At 34.1% G+C, this 16,284-nt stretch overlaps 1 protein-coding gene across 3 annotated transcripts in view; it reads right to left on the bottom strand.

The window, feature by feature from the left end:
• The window catches only part of IPO8 (importin 8), a 66,811-nt gene that overhangs the window by 42,580 nt on the left and 7,947 nt on the right, over window positions 1-16,284 (bottom strand). For all 3 annotated transcript variants that reach the window (XM_023738069.1, XM_023738068.1, XM_023738071.1), the window contains 9 exons: window positions 14,903-14,997; window positions 14,178-14,262; window positions 12,561-12,695; window positions 10,075-10,174; window positions 7,043-7,119; window positions 6,600-6,716; window positions 6,070-6,159; window positions 4,616-4,781; window positions 2,460-2,620 (listed from right to left, as the gene is read on the bottom strand). In XM_023738069.1, coding sequence (XP_023593837.1) covers window positions 2,460-2,620; window positions 4,616-4,781; window positions 6,070-6,159; window positions 6,600-6,716; window positions 7,043-7,119; window positions 10,075-10,174; window positions 12,561-12,695; window positions 14,178-14,262; window positions 14,903-14,997 — 1,026 coding nt within the window. The remainder of the gene's footprint in view (window positions 1-2,459; window positions 2,621-4,615; window positions 4,782-6,069; window positions 6,160-6,599; window positions 6,717-7,042; window positions 7,120-10,074; window positions 10,175-12,560; window positions 12,696-14,177; window positions 14,263-14,902; window positions 14,998-16,284) is intronic.

The following is a 16,284-nucleotide window of genomic DNA, read 5'->3' on the forward strand; positions in this document are numbered from 1 at the left end:
TACATCTAAATGTCAGCATTGTTCAAACTCTAAGTTCTGCACTTTGCCTACTGAATCATATCTTTTCTTATAATGATGGAAACTGTCATGTTTTAAATACAACCATTTTTTCTTATCTAGTGACCAGAGTGGACTATATGTTGCTATTAGAATCAGACTGCTAATTATTTAACTTCTGGTTGTCATCAAAGAAGTAAACTAAAAATACAGGAAAAAATGATATCAAGTAATACTAAAATGAAAAATTTAATAGAAAGCTTAGAAGATAAAGCCAAGGAATCAAACAGAAGGTGAACCAAAATGCATGGATATAGAAAGTAGAAGAGAAAGGATCCAGAAATTAGACACTCTGTCCAAGTACAATATTCAGTACCAGAAATACAGAAGAGAAAAATGGCAGGAAGAAATTTATCAAATAATATATTGTTCAAAATTAAAGAAAATTGGTTTCTAGATTAAAAGCTCAGAAAGTAAAATTTTAGAAGGGCATCAAGGTACATTGCTATGAAATTTCAGAATATTACAAATGAAAAGAGATGATTTTAAAAGTTTTTAGATTAAAAAATAATAATAGGTAACATACAAAGGAAGACCAATCAAAATAGCATTAAACTTCAAAAACAACACCAGATGCTAGAAGGCAATGGAGTAATGCTTTCAAAACGCTGGGGGAAAAATTTATTTCCAACCTAGGGTTCTATACCCAATAAAACTATCATTGTGAGGAAACAGGATAAAGTCATTTTTAGACAAGCAAGACTTCAAAAATACATGCCTTTCTTTTTTGGGAAGTTACTGAAAGATGTGTCTCCACAAAAAAAAAGAATAAACCAAGAAAAAGACATAATGTCCAGAAGAGAAAGGATCCAACATGGGGTGAAAATAAAAACTCCCAGGATTAGAGAGATCTAGAAGCCCTAGGAGACAAGTCCAGGTTAAAGCAGAAGGATGGGAGGATACCATGGGGAAAACAGAACTGACATTTGAATGTATAGAAAATATATTGATAGGCAATAGTAAGAGTCTGAAGTATTTGGAAAAATTAATAAGTAAACAGAAAGACAGGCAAATGAAAATAAAAAGCCATTCATTAACTTCAAGAAAAAATTATACAAAATAGAATTGTTATAATAAATTATTTCACTCAGCAGTATAGCAGTACATAGTAATTACACTGTCAAAACACTGGCTACTGAAATTGGTTGAACAAAAAATGACAAATTGAGGAAAATGTGAGAAGGATGTGAAGAAAGGTTCATGGTATGGAAGAAATAAGTCCTTACCTACCACAGAGGGTAATCGATAAATCAGAAATAGAATTTTTAAATATTAGAATTTATTTGAAAAGACATAGGTATATATCGGAGTAAAAAACTAGAAAAGTTGAGAGTAGGTGCTTTAGAAAGCATAACTTTGGAATGAAGAGAGATGGAGGAGAAGAATGCTTTCTATTATGAGCTTTTAAAAATCACCTATATGTATTACTCTGACCAAAAAAAATCAGCTTTAAAAATCAAAATAAATGTTGAAAGAAAAGCAGAGGGAAACTGAAATAAGATTTTGCTTATCCACATTTTTGATAAGCAACCCAAAATAATTAACCACTGCCCTGGTGGCACAGTGGTTAAGAGCTTGGCTGCTAACCAAAAGGTCAGGAGTGTGAATCCACTGGCTGCTCCTTGGAAACCCTATGGGGCAGTTCTACTCTGTCCTATAGGGTCACTATGAGTTGGAATCAACTCGATGGCAACAGGCTTGGTTTTTTTTTTGGTTAGCTATATGAGGCAGAATCAACTTGACGGCAACAGGTTATCATAAGATGAGGTCTCTGGGTGGTGCAAATGGTTTGCCTTCGACTACTAACCTCCAGATTGGCAGTTCGAACCCACCCAGCAGTACTGCAAAAGAAAGCCCTGGTAATCTGCTTCCATAAAGATTACAGCCAAGAAAACCCTATGGAGCAGTTCTACTTTATAACATATGGGGTTGCCACGAGTCAGAATTAACTTGATGGCAATGGGTTTTTCTGGTTTTATCATAAGATAGTGCTTTTAAATATATTTAAAATTTAACAGTGGTACTAGATTCTTTTAAAAGTTATTTATGAAGCCCCTAAAAAAGTATCTACATGATGGCTCTAGAATTCTTAAGTGACCTTACCCTATAGTCAAATTAGGGAAACATCAGAAAAGCAATTCCTCTAACCATTAGAAAAAAAGAATATTCACTATAATGAGTATTTAAGATATTATTCCAGTTGGGCTTACATACTGGAAGATTATTATTTTATAATCTTAGGATATAAGTCTAACTATAGGAATGTCAGAATTATTAGAGCAAACATTAACTTTTATATTAACATTTCAGTTACATATAAAACTGAACACTAAATTTTAGAGTTTACTTAGATTACTCAAAGCTTTTATACCAAACTAACGTAAAATTTCACCCAGTCTTACCAAGTGTTGTGTCATATCAACAGCAATTGAGGCCACCTCTTGACTGTATTCACATATCATCTTCTGGATAACATTAGTAACATCATCATTTTCTGTCTCTCTAACAATGTGCAACAGCTCCTGCATAATAGACCTCACATGTGGCTTCATATATTCCTTAGCTAATGCAATAAAACAAAATTAGTAAAAATTAGCCATTCGTAGATGGTGAAAAGAATTTAGTCACAAGGTAAAGTGACATAAGGTAATAGCTAGATGTGGTTTGAAATACGCACTTGCTCTATGGTGGATAAGTTAGAAAGCTGTACCAAAATAATGTTCACCGATGCATTAATTTTCCCATGAGTAACAAATCTGCTGCAAAAGACCTCTAAGTGTTAAAAAGCAAAGATGCTACCTTGAGGACTAAGCTGTGCCTGACTCAAGCCATGGTATTTTCAATCACCTCACATGCATGTGAAAGATGGACAATGACTAAGGAAGACTGAAGAAGAATTGATGCCTCTGAATTATGGTGTTGGCGAAGAATATTGAATATACCATGGACTGTCAGAAGAATGAACAAATCTGTCTTGGAAGAAGTACAACCAGAATGCTCCTTAGAAGCGAGGATGGCAAGACTTTGTCTCATGTACTTTGGATATGTTATCAGCAGGGATCAGCCCCTGGAGAAGGACATCATGCTTGGTAAAGTAGAGGGTCAGCAAAAAAGAGGAAGACCCTCAACCAGATGGTTTGACACAGTGGCTGCAACAATGGGCTCAAACAGCAACGATTGTTGATGAGGGACCAGGCGCTGTTTCATTCTATTGTACATATGGTCACTGTGAGTCAGAACTGACTTGACGGCACCTAACAACAACAACATAGGGTGAAGCAGTCCTGCACAGGAAACAACTGTCCTGCCCAAAATACCAATAGCTCCTATTAAGAAATCCTAATTACATAAATGCTACATCATCTGCATGACTTTTACAACATGAATGACATCAGGACATAAGTATAAAATATCATGCACATAAAGACTATGCCCAGACCATTCTGATCAAGGGCCACAATAGATGGATCCCCATAGAACGGGATAAAAATATGAAACAGAACTCAAATTCTTAAAAAGTATAGACTTTCTGGACCAGTTGAGATTAGGGGACTCCCCGAGACTATTACTCTGAGATACTCTTTAAATCTTAAACCAATAATATCCCTTGAGGTCACCTTTTAGCTGACTGACTCATAAAATAAAGAATATCACTCATGAGTAATAAGCTCCTTTAAAAAATCATCTATATGAGACCAAATGGTTAAAAATTACTCTAAAGCAAAGATGAGAAGGTAGGGGGCAGGGAAACTAGCGGACTGGAAATTGCACAACCAGAACTGAATGAATGAGAATGATGATACACTGTGAAAAATGTAACCAATATCACTGAGTAATTTAGGCAGAAATTGTTAAATTGAAACCTAATTCACTGTGTAAACTTTCACCTTAAACACAATAAAATATAATTTAAAAAAAAAAAAGACTATGCCCAATACCGACAGGGCCATTCTCTACCCACTCCATGACTGGCATATCCTTATTCAGGATTCAATCCTCTCGATGAAATATTGTTGAATAGTGGTGAACTAGGTTCATGTTTTTCATAAAGTTGAATTTGCTTTCATTGGTTTATTTGACCTTTAAGCACAACATTCTTTTAGAGAAACAAATGAGAGAGCTCACTAGAAATACTACTTGCTACTTTCAGAACTTCCAGAAGCACAGACTCCTGAAGTTGAAAGGAAGTTTGAAACTATCTAGTCCAACTCCCCTAAATTTAAAGACATGGAAACCTCAGTCTTGACAGATCATGTGCCTTGCCCAGGTTTATGAGGCAAGTTAGTGGCAAAATTAAAACTAGACTCCCAGGTCTCTAGTCTAGCCTAGTGCCCACAATATCAACTCATCTCCTAATCTAAATTCATTCTGGAGATCACAGACCAACCCATAGCAACTCCCAAAAAGAAAAAGAAAACTCTCTATAAAATTCTAAGGGGGCAGAAGCTCAGAAATGCAAACCCTAAACCCTACTAATTAACATAAATTACTTGAGAAGACCATGTCAAAAGAAGGGGGAAAAAAAAACCCTACCTCTAAAAGGTATTTTTAGCTTTACCTTGTATCTGGTTAGAAATTAATGACTGAAGAGCAAGGGCAGCTTCTACTTTGACAGGCATCTCTTTATCTTCAATCAGGCTCTTCTTGGCTAGTTCAACTGCATTTCTTAGGTTGAGCTCATTATGAAACTTCAAAGAACTGAATGCATGAAGTACCCAACACGACTGTATTAAAAGAAGAAAGTAAGGAGCTATTAGGATTATGGCATTTTATAATAATGTCACACATGTAAGAAGCTCTTACTCAGTAAACTATCACTACTGCTACCAAGTGTACAAGTACCAAGTTTGTTTTTGGAGTGTGGCATATTAGCTTTTGTTTCTAACTTCTGGGTTTTTTACTTTTTTTAATAAGAAAAGCAGTTTCATTACTTCTGAACTACCTATATGTAATAACATTTTTCATAGGAAAAAGAAAAGGAGCCAAAATTAAGCATCTCCTCCAAAAAAAATCCTGTTTATGCCTTTAATAAATATTATAATTCAGAATTCATTTATTATTTATATGTAAAAGCTACCACAAAACTAGTGTTTGAAATTCATTTGCTGGCCTTTACACATAGGTGAAACATTATTTTCCCTTACATTAGCTGACTTAAACTTCTTTCTTTCACTCACATAGGTAGAAAGATTTTTCAATCTCCTACAGCTTATTAAATTTTAAACTATTAGATCATGAAATCACACTTTTCCTTTATCTATTCTCTATGAACACAAGACATAACCAACAGTAACTAATTTGAATTACTAGAGCCTTTCAGCAAGAGAATTACAATTTATACAGTCTCTCAAAGTTAGGAACATAACTATAAAAATACTAACGTGCTCTCAGTGTTCCTAATCTATATCTGCCCAAATATTTCTCTAGTAACTATATTATTTTATGTATATAAAATATTTTACAGTGTACAAGGCATTGTTAACATATGTTGTTTTAAGCAAGACTTTTTTGTGCTGATGCACTTACAGTTTGAAGTAAAGTTGTGTTTTTATTTCTCCATAAAACACATTGACTCTAGAATATACAGTTAGAACACAATTTTACATGGATTATTATTTTCTCCTTTTAATAAGGCAACATCTCCCTAATATGCTGGAAATCATAATCAAATTTTTAGACAAACTAGAATTTCATGCTGTTTTAGATTACGAAAATGAATCAGTTTATAAATTTACATTATACTAGTGCTGTAACAACATCCCTCTCACCCTGCATGCTTTGCATATGCAACAAGTGAGGCTAGGGCGCCAAAGGAAAACAGCTGGAATTAAAATTCACAAATCCCTTATGAGTTTGTGCTTTATTCAACTGATGTGGACATCATGGACATTCTAATTTATATAACTTCATCTCAATATATGGTAACAGGTCAATTTATCCAAGAACATTTACTTCAATAATTATCTTACAGATAAAGATTTTAAGATAAATAATGGAATACAAAAAACTTACTCTAGCTCGAAGATATCCCAGGTTAGACAATAATAATGGAAATACATGATTCTGCAGCAACAACTCCATTTGGTCCTTGAATAGACTCTTCTGTTAGGAAATGGAAATTAAGTTTCAAGTTAACAATTTTTTTCATATGTAAGAATCACTTCTTCAAAAATTAATTTTATTATAACTTACATTAAATATACTTTTAGTTATAAATTTGTAAAATTTGTTGACCTAGATATTGCATGTTTTAAATAAAGGGAAAAATAGTATCTCAGATACAATTTAATATTGATTTTTATAGAAACAAAACAATTTAACTCTGAAGTAATTTAGTATCCTTCTTTGTACAGCAACAGTTTCAGACAAATAAGTCACATTTTCTTTTTTAATTAAAGAAATAGATGACAGGAGGCTATTTATAATCAACTCAATTATCAAGAAGCAGAAACCAGTTTAAATCATCCATGACTTTCATAGTCTCTCTTTTGTCTATTTCTACACAGTTTAATTAAGTAGATTAACATTTTGATTATCTTGACCTTCAATAAAATGTCAGCTAGGGAACCAATCACATGCAGGGCTCCATCTTTCTTCCTAGGGTCAAAGTTCGGGTCTGTTAGGATTTGATAACAGAATGCCATCATTTTTGGCAACACCTAGAGAAATAGAAGAATCAATTTTAGTCGACATGAGCTTTCATTGCGTTCTTAAAGTATCAAATATGATGCACAAATTTTCAGAAATAGTTTATTTTCCTTTATCAAACAATTATAATCCCAATAAAAAAGGTACAATTTATTAAAACACTGAATAATAAACAATGATATTTTACTCTGTTCCCTCACTGGAACAGAAAAATGTTCTTAAAGTGACATGTTATAACTAATAACAATGTAATTTTTCAAATATTAGGGGTATATTAGAGTGTCAAATCAGTACAGGCCACCTTTCAGTTTTAGAATTAAAGAGAATTAACATATACCTCTTTCCTTTTCTTTGCAGCAGTATATAAGAGAGCCTGGGCTGCTGTAGTGGGAGAAGCATAATCTTCAAAAATATCTAGGATTTCAAAAGGTTAAGCCATGTTAGTAAAAATGCAATTACTTATTACAGACTTTAAACCTGAATAATCACTACTCCAAAACCAAGAAATAAAATATTCCACATGACACTGATTCACAGCATAAAAAACCTAAGAATACATCACTAATGCTTTCATATGCAACAGTATTTATCAAACTCTACAGCCTGACCTTTTAAACAATCATTCTAAAGAAAACAATACAAATTAGGCATCTCTGTTTCATTGAGGACAGAAAATATCCAAAAACAACAATAATTTATTCAGTGCTTACTATGTGCCAGGCATTGTTCTAGGCTCTGCGGATACAAAGGTAAACAAAAAAGCTTCTCATGGTGCTTGTGTGGTGAGAGAAAGAAATAAACAGATCATACATACATACACATACACAAACCTACACACACATACACACAACAATAATAGGTCAGGTTCAGAAGAAATGTAAACAGGGTAAGGAAACAAAGAGTGACAAGGTATAGGCATGCTAGTTTAAACAGGGTCTCCAGGAAAGTCTCTCCAGCTCTCTGCTAAACTAACAATTAAGCAGAGATTGAATGACATGAGGAAGAAAACTATACGTGGAAATATAAAGATAAAACACTCCAAGCAGAGGGAACAGCAAGTGTAAAAGCCTTGAGAGATTGCTAGGACAGTTCTTGGCTCTGTCAATAGGTAGATTCAATACGTATTTGTTGTATATATATATCTATTTAAAACATAATACATTGCTTAATGTCATGAAAACTTCCACAAATTTCAAAATAGGTAGCTTTACAGAAGAATTTGAAAACTTGAGAAGTATCGGAGTATACCTATGTTTTACTATAAAAATAAGACCAAATCTAGGTCTTTGCCTCAAAATATAAGGCATTGAATGCAAACATAATAATACTAATAGCTAACATCTATTGAATGCTTATTCTATGCCAAGCACTACGCTAGGATTTTACAAGCATCTAATTTTCTATGCTAAGCAGTTATTTCACGTGTATTATTCCATTTAATCCTACCAGCAATATTATCATTGCCTGCTTTATGGCTGAAAACATTCCACCTGAGAGAGGTTAAGGAACCTGCTCAGAGTCACACAATCAGGTCAGCATCACACTTAGACTGTCTTAAGCCTGAGCTCTTGTTAGTTTTTATCAAATCTAAAAACATTATTAACAACATTAGTCAATGTTATGGATTGAATTGTGTTCCCCCAAAAGTATGTAGTGGAATTCTAATCCCCATATCTGTGGATGTAATCCCATTTAGAAATAGGGCTTTCTCTGTTATGTTAATGAGGCTACATCAGTGTAGGGTGTGTTTTAAACTTAATGACTTTTAAGATAACAAAAGAGCAGATTAGACACAGAGAGAAACAAACACAAATCGGGAAACCTCCATGTGGAATTCGCCAAGGAGCTGAGGAACGCAGGGGTTACAGAAGCTGAGACAAGTATCTTCCCCCAGAGCTGACAATGAGAGAGCCTTCCCCTAGAGTCTGACCTAAAGCTGGACTTCTAGACTCCTGAACTGTGAGAAAATAAACTGTTCTTTAAAACCACCCACTTGTGGTATTTCTGCTACAGCAGCACTAAGAAACTAAGAACAATCAATAAAGATAGGAACACTTTGTTCATATAAATAATTGCTAGTGACAAAAATATATAAAAAAAAGAAAAACTAGTGTGGAAATTCTTCTTCCTTATAGTTTCTAAAAGTAAAATACACACAACAAATAGACATTGCATTCTAGGCCACAGAAGAGGAATGACTAAGGAAAAAGCACTTCAGCTAGCCTTATCCATATTTTTTTGAATGATCAATAAAATGTAAATTTCAACTGTCAATCAGCACACATACAACTCTTACTTAATTTTCTAAAAACTAGATATTATCCTATTCGCTATAATACCTAAGTGAAATAACGGTAGCTTTTGAAAGTTAAACAGATATTCTGTGCATAACAAAAACACAGGTTATTATAGAAAAAGTAAATGCTTAACGAATGCCTTGAAGATAGAAAAAATACTGGCTTAAAGAAAACCAGGAAAACAAAGGCATTAGGAAAGAGAAGTATGTCATGCAGAAGACGTGCAATGGTTTTCAAAAGAAAAAGGTAAAATAGACAGACAGAGCAGATCATAAATGTTGTTTCTCATTCATTTGCTTTTCCTGCACTTTGTCTCCAAGAGAAGAGGTACCTCCTCACTTACTGAATCAAAGAATATAAAACACAAAGCACTGTAAAAACAACACAGCCAAATAATCTAGCATCTGTCCCAGTAGGTTTAACTCACACAGCTAAGGACACCTGCCCCAACAAGGGGACGGCACTGCTTTGTCACAGAGCACCTCTGACACGCCGTGGACAGTGCAATCATTTCATCAATCATTTATTTCAGCATTTACTGAAGGCGGACTAAAAAGAAGCCCCAGTAATGGAATGCAGAGGTGTAGAAGGGATGGTGAACACAAAATAAAGCCAATAAATAAGATAAAGTCCCCTCACTCAGATAGTTCCTAAGTTGTGAGAGACAAGGTACGTATGTTAAAGTGCCTGAGTATTCTGTGAAGTGATTAATTCTAACTGGGGACAAAAGGGAATGAACTCAGGTAATCTACACAGTACAGCAGCTTCCAGGAAGATCCACGCTAGAAGGACCCCAGAGAGCTGAGCCATACATAATGGGCCACTATCAGTAACCCTATCCTCTTCTGAAATACTTAGTCCCTAGGACCAAATTGGGGTGCTCCTAAAATACGCAGAAATCCAAGGGATGTTCCATGTTTCAATGAAACCTCAAACTCTCATGGGTTTCAAAGTTTATCATGCAAAGAACTTTGAAAATTTAACAAAATAATAAAATCTGCTTAAAAATACGAATTTAGTTATATTACTTTACATATCCAGAACTGATGAAGAACAAAACCATCTGGATTACCAAATTTCATCCTTATATACTCGTATGGATCTTCTTGCCACAGCTCTTCATCCTCATCTTTATAACACATCACAGAAAAAATCACATCCTCAGAGATATTCTAAGAGAAGAAAACACAAAACAATGAATGAATATAGGCTATTCAGGTTTTGGGGATACCAATAATGTATTTACTGACAGCATTTATGATCTCAGTTTTGCTGTAGCTGTTCCAAGCTGTTATAATCATCTTTATGTTAAGCTTATATTTACTAAGGTGGAAGCAGGAAAGCAAGAGACTCTGAGGGGTGGCTGAGGTTAAAGAGTTAAATATAAATTGTTTTGAAACAATTGGTTAAAGGTGTATAAAAGAGACAGATGTAAAATGCTAATGTTTGAACCAACAGAAAGAATAATAAAGTTCTACTAACAAATCAATACTAAACATATTTTGATTCTTTAAGGAAGAACCAAAAATGTCAACCCAAGGTCATGTTTACTATTGTACTTCTTATTTTGAATTTTTTTACATTTCCATTTTGGTTCTAAATGTCAATGTACCCACGATATTAAAATTTTCTTCTCTTCTTTCATTAAAAAAAAAAAAATCTGGTTTGCTACTCTACAAATGTAGGTTTCAAAAAAAAATCACATCTAGTAGTTTCTCAGTATACTGCTACTAATGCTTTGTTAAGCCTTTTTGTGCTTTAACAAGTATGTGTGTAAAACAGGGATCATCTCTTATCATTTATTCCAAATTTAAAAATTCTAAAAGGAAAAACTCAGCCTAGGGATGAGAGCTTTCTTATTCCTATACTACAGTCATGTAAAAATAAGGCCAAAGGTTATCAAGTAGAGAAGAAATACTATCAACTCACCATTACTTTGCAGGAACATGAACAGCAAATGAAATGAAATCAGTATCTTTATTAATTGCAAAAAATATATATCATTATTTGATCAAGGTGATTGGGCAAAGAGTTATTAAGATGTTCATATAAAACCTAATAAAAATAGTGAGTGGTGGCTGGGGTCTTAAAAACTTGCAATGGCCATCTAGGATGCATCAATTGGTCCCAAACACCTGGAGTAAAGGAGAATGAAGAACACCAAAGACACAAGGGAAGTAGTAGCCCAAGAGACAGAAAGGGCCACATAAACCAGAAACTTCTTCAGCCTGAGACCAGAAGAACTAGATGGTGCCCAGCTACCACCAATGACCACCCTGACAGGGAATACAACAGAAAGTCCCAGATGGAGCAGGAGAAAAGTGGGGTGTAGAACTCAAATTATAGTAAAAAGACCAGACTTAATGGTCTGACTGAGACTGGAGGAATCCTGGAAAGCATGGCCTCCAGACTCTCCGTCAGCCCAGAACTAAAACAATTTCCAAGGCTAACTCTTCAGACAAAGTTTGGACTGGACTGTGGAACATAAAACGATACTCGTGAAGAGTGTGCTTCTTAGCTCAAGTAGATACATGAGACTAAACAGGCAGCTTCTATACAGAGGTGAGATGAGAAGGCAGACAGGGTCAGGAGCTGGTTGAATGGACATAGGAAATCCAGGGTGGAAAGGAGGAGTGTGCTGTCACAGTATAGGGAGAGCAATTAGGGTCACATAACAATGTATGTATAAATTTTTGTATAAAAGACTAACTTGAAATGTAAACTTTCACTTAAACTACAACAATAAACAAAAATAAAAAATAATAAAAATTTTTTTTTTCAGACCTGTAATAAGATAATGATAAACAAATTCTATCCTGGACCTAAAGGCAAAGTAAAAGAATTTACCATCTTTTTTAGATACCATCTTAGAGATTACAGAATTTAAGAAATCATAATTTGAGAAAAACAATTGGTTACCAATGTCTTTAAATTACGCCAAGTTATCTGTATGCAAACAAAAATGTATTCATCAATGGTCCATAATTTTCCATTCTCATTTGACCTTTAATCAAATAACAATGCTGAATTCCACCTTTAAGTAAACAATTTATATAAAAATGGAAAACTTTAACTTCTGCTAGAACGTAACAATCCAAAACAGGAAATAAAAACCTTTCACTCAGAACTGCAAAGGAAAATGGTCATGTTTCAGGCTTCACTTACCTGCAAAATAACACTATCTTAGTAGAACCCTAATGAGAGTTTCCAAAATGCTTTCACATAAAATACTTCATTTGATCCCAGCAACATTTAGATAAAAAGGGTAGAAAAACATTATCTGACTTAATAGAGGAGGAAACTGAGGATAAATGTGATTCCAAGCAAGACCAACTGAATCCAAGCTTTCCAACACATAAAACTTAAAGTCCTCACTCTTCTCAAATGCTTAAATTTCCAGACCCTTCATATCAATATAACATGAGACAGCACTCATTTGAAGCTATTAATAGCAATATAGATATCAGATATAAAATATAGGTTTAGAAACACTTATTTTGTCTACAAAACATAATTCAAACAGAGAATAATTTTGGAGAGCTGCTCCTGGACACAAACCTGTATGTGTGGCTTCATCTGCTTCCAGGTTACAGAATGAACAACCCCTTGATTGAGATAGTTGAATGCTTGCTGAAGAACACGGGGGGCTACATATTCTTTCTGTCTATATTGGTCTAAAATTTTTAGTAGTACCTACAGAAAAACAGGAAAAGAAAATATAGAAAGACATAAACAATTTTAAGGTTAAAGAAAGGGTGGCAGCTTTTTAGAATCCATAGAAATAAAAATGAACAGATTTAAGTAAATGAAAATTGAAAATTTCTATCAGCAAGATACCATAAACAGATTTTAATATGCAATAAAAGTGTCATTTTGAATTGGAAGAAAAAAGCAAATTTATTCAAAAAATAGTATTGGGACAACTGATTAGCTCTCTGAAAGAAATTAAGCTGGCTTCCTCACTAAAACTTTATACCAAAATAAATTCCACATGGGGAAATATTTCAACCAAAAAATTAAAGCACAGAATTCCTACAAGAAAATGTGGGGGAATTTTATAATCTCAGATAATGGAAAGGTTTTGTAAGTGTAACACAAAACTGAGAAACTATTTTTTAAAAGACTGATTAAAAAAAAAAAGAAAGGTTGATTATAAGGAAGCACAAAACAGCTGTGACTGGCTCAAAGACCCTCAGCAGAGAGAGCACTACAACACAGCCCAAGTCCTTCAACTCCTGGTCTCTGGAGCTCTTCATTATATCATGCTATAACAGAGCTGCTGAATAAATAAAAAGCGTTCTTTCAAAATATGTACAGAATTTATAAATTCAAAACATGAATTCAGTTCAAGTATTCCACCTTAAGATGGCAGGTTTAAATTATTTAACTTTATACTACTGACAGTAAAGAACACTAACATTCATAGATTTATGAAAATCTAGAAACGCCCTCTGTATCACTATAGTCTTTTGTCATGTCTGATTAATCTTGCTTTCTGACATAGCCAATGTTCAATAGTTATTAAATCTTATTTGTTAAATGTAAACAAAAATATCAACATTCAAATGGCAATACTGTCAGCCAATTTTCACAGCCCACTTATCCTTTGTAGTTTTTAAAGTTTCTAAATACAAATACCAACTTGGATTGTTTCTCAAGAACTCCTAATTTTTACTGTACAGAATGGTTCCCAAAATTCCACTGAAAAGTTTAAGATCTTAGCTGAAAGTCTTAACTTCTAGGCTCAATTCCTCTTGAAATAATCAATTCGTATGATCTTCTAATTCAATTCAATAATTCAATTCGTAAATTTTCTAATATAAAAGTTGGCAACAAAGAGGTGAGGCCCAAAGAGAAGAAAAGAAGTTAAATTTATAAGAGGTCAGAGAGAGTTAACAGAGAACCTAAGCTAACACTGATGAATGCTACATCAGTATCAACAAACTTAAAACGTTTGAGTCCAGAGTCTAGGAGTCTGTAAGGGCAGTTCTGTGGTAGCTGCTGTAGAACTTTTAGGTCTAAAACTGATTGAACTATATGAAGATTCCCAGAGATGCCATTTCATTCCCTACGAATATGTAATTTATTACATTTGTAGCCTACTTTTAAATGGATAGAAATGACTTCACTTCCAATAGTAACCACTCTTCTATTTTAAAAGCCTAAGTTTATTACCTGCTGAATTCCTACTGCATAGGTTTTCAAGAAGAATTCAGAAAATTCAAAGTATTCTTTTGTGACAGTTCCTGGGCTTCCATATCTGCAAATACAAAATGAAAATGTTTAAATATTGTGAATTTTAAAAGCAAAGCATGCTCACTAGTTTAAATACAGTTCCTTGTTGAAAGATGTATTCCATTGGAGCAGAAAACTAACACTTTCCCCATTTTTCAAAAGCTCCGTAAAGAAATCATGATGAGCCATACTCAGACTCTGGGTCATACTTCAAATTTCAGACAGAAGTTTTACCTACTAAATCAAGAGCTCCTAAAGGGCAAATATTAGAACTAAGAATATATTACATCTGATATATAATAGGTTTTCAATAAATTCTCTCAAAATTAAATTTGACTATTTCCTACAGAGCTGAGTGGCCATGCACCTTCATCTACAATTCCTGAATATTTCCAATAAGTTGCACAATGTCGTTTCCCCGTGCTTTTCACAAAAGAATAGAAAAGATCCAGAGAAGACCACCCACCTTCTTATGATCTCAAAATCAGTGACTATGGTTAAGCCTGCTTGAAACCAACAGAGGGTAATTCTCTGCCCTTTATGGCTCCAAGGACAAATAATCAAACACTGTAGAGCATCAAGGGTAATATCAGACAGATATTTTATTATATTCAATCCTGGGACACTGACTATTAAGATTGTAATTCTAATAAACAGAGAATTACCGTTCAAAAAGACGAGCTACAATATGCAATGCCCACTTCTTACACTTCCACCATACTAATTCTGGTCTATCATCCTCATCAATTTGCAGAGTCTCCTAGGAGGACAAAATACCCAGATGAAATGTCTACATAATAAAAGGATTTATGTGAATAACAAAGGCAGAATAAATCTTGGTATACTTTAAGTCTTATTAAATGTAAACTTAGATTGCCATACAATTACAAATTTTATTTTATAGATTACTATTTAGGAATTAAATAAGCAAAGCAAATTTCAATTAACAAATGCTATTTGTTACATACGTCTCCTTATCTTCAAAAGGCCCTTCAAAATACAAAGCACCATGTCCCATGAGGAAACTCTCTGGGATGATGCAAAGGTTTGATATCTTAATCTGTGCAATGGTAACAGCAGTGTATATGTTTGTCAAAACTCATTGAACTGTTTATTAAATTCTGTGCATTTATGTATGCAAATAAATTTCAATATAATTTTCCCCAAGATATAGACAAAGGAAGGGATACTGCACATGTTAAGAAAAGCTACATTTAAAAACATATAAGAGTTGATTTGGTAGGTGAAAAATAATATCATTATTGCAGATCAAAATGAGACACCATCTTTCAACTATCAAACTGGCAAACTTAGAATTAAACTTATAGCACTTTGCAAAATCAGTCAAAACCCTGAACTTGAAATTAAACTTCTAGGAGTTTATACAACAACTTCCGAGGCCAACTCTTCAGACAAAGTTTGGACCGGACTGTGGAACATAAAATGATACTCGTGAAGAGTGTGTTTCTTAGCTCAAGTAGATACATGAGACTAAACAGGAAGCTTCTGTCTAGGGGTGAGATGAGGAGGCAGAGAGGGTTAGGAGCTGGTTGAATGGACATGGGAAATCCAGGGTGGAAAGGAGGAGTGTGCTGTCACAGTGTAGGGAGAGCAATTAGGGTCACATAACAATGTATGTATAAGTTTATGTATAAAAGACTAACTTGAAATGTAAACTTTCACTTGAACTACAACAATAAACAACAACAAAAAAAGAATTCCAGGACACACACACAAAAAATCTTTTAGGAGTTTATCCAAAGAAAACAACCATGTATGTGCACAAAAATGTAACTCCAGCCTTATAGCTAAAACACTAAAAATCTAAAACAATCGAAATGTCCAGCAAATGAAGCATTCAACAAAAACGACACAGTGTAAGTTGAAAGGACTAATGGACCACAGCTACCACGACCTCCACCAGACTGAGTCCAGTATAGCTAGATGGTGCCCGGCTACCACCACTGACTGCTCTGACCGGGCGGGATCAAAACAGAGGGTCATGGACAGAGCTAGAGAAGGATGCAGAACATAATTCTAACTCACA

This window comes from Trichechus manatus, unplaced genomic scaffold, assembly GCF_000243295.1.
Source record: "Trichechus manatus latirostris isolate Lorelei unplaced genomic scaffold, TriManLat1.0 scaffold00112, whole genome shotgun sequence".
Lineage (NCBI taxonomy): Eukaryota > Metazoa > Chordata > Mammalia > Sirenia > Trichechidae > Trichechus > Trichechus manatus.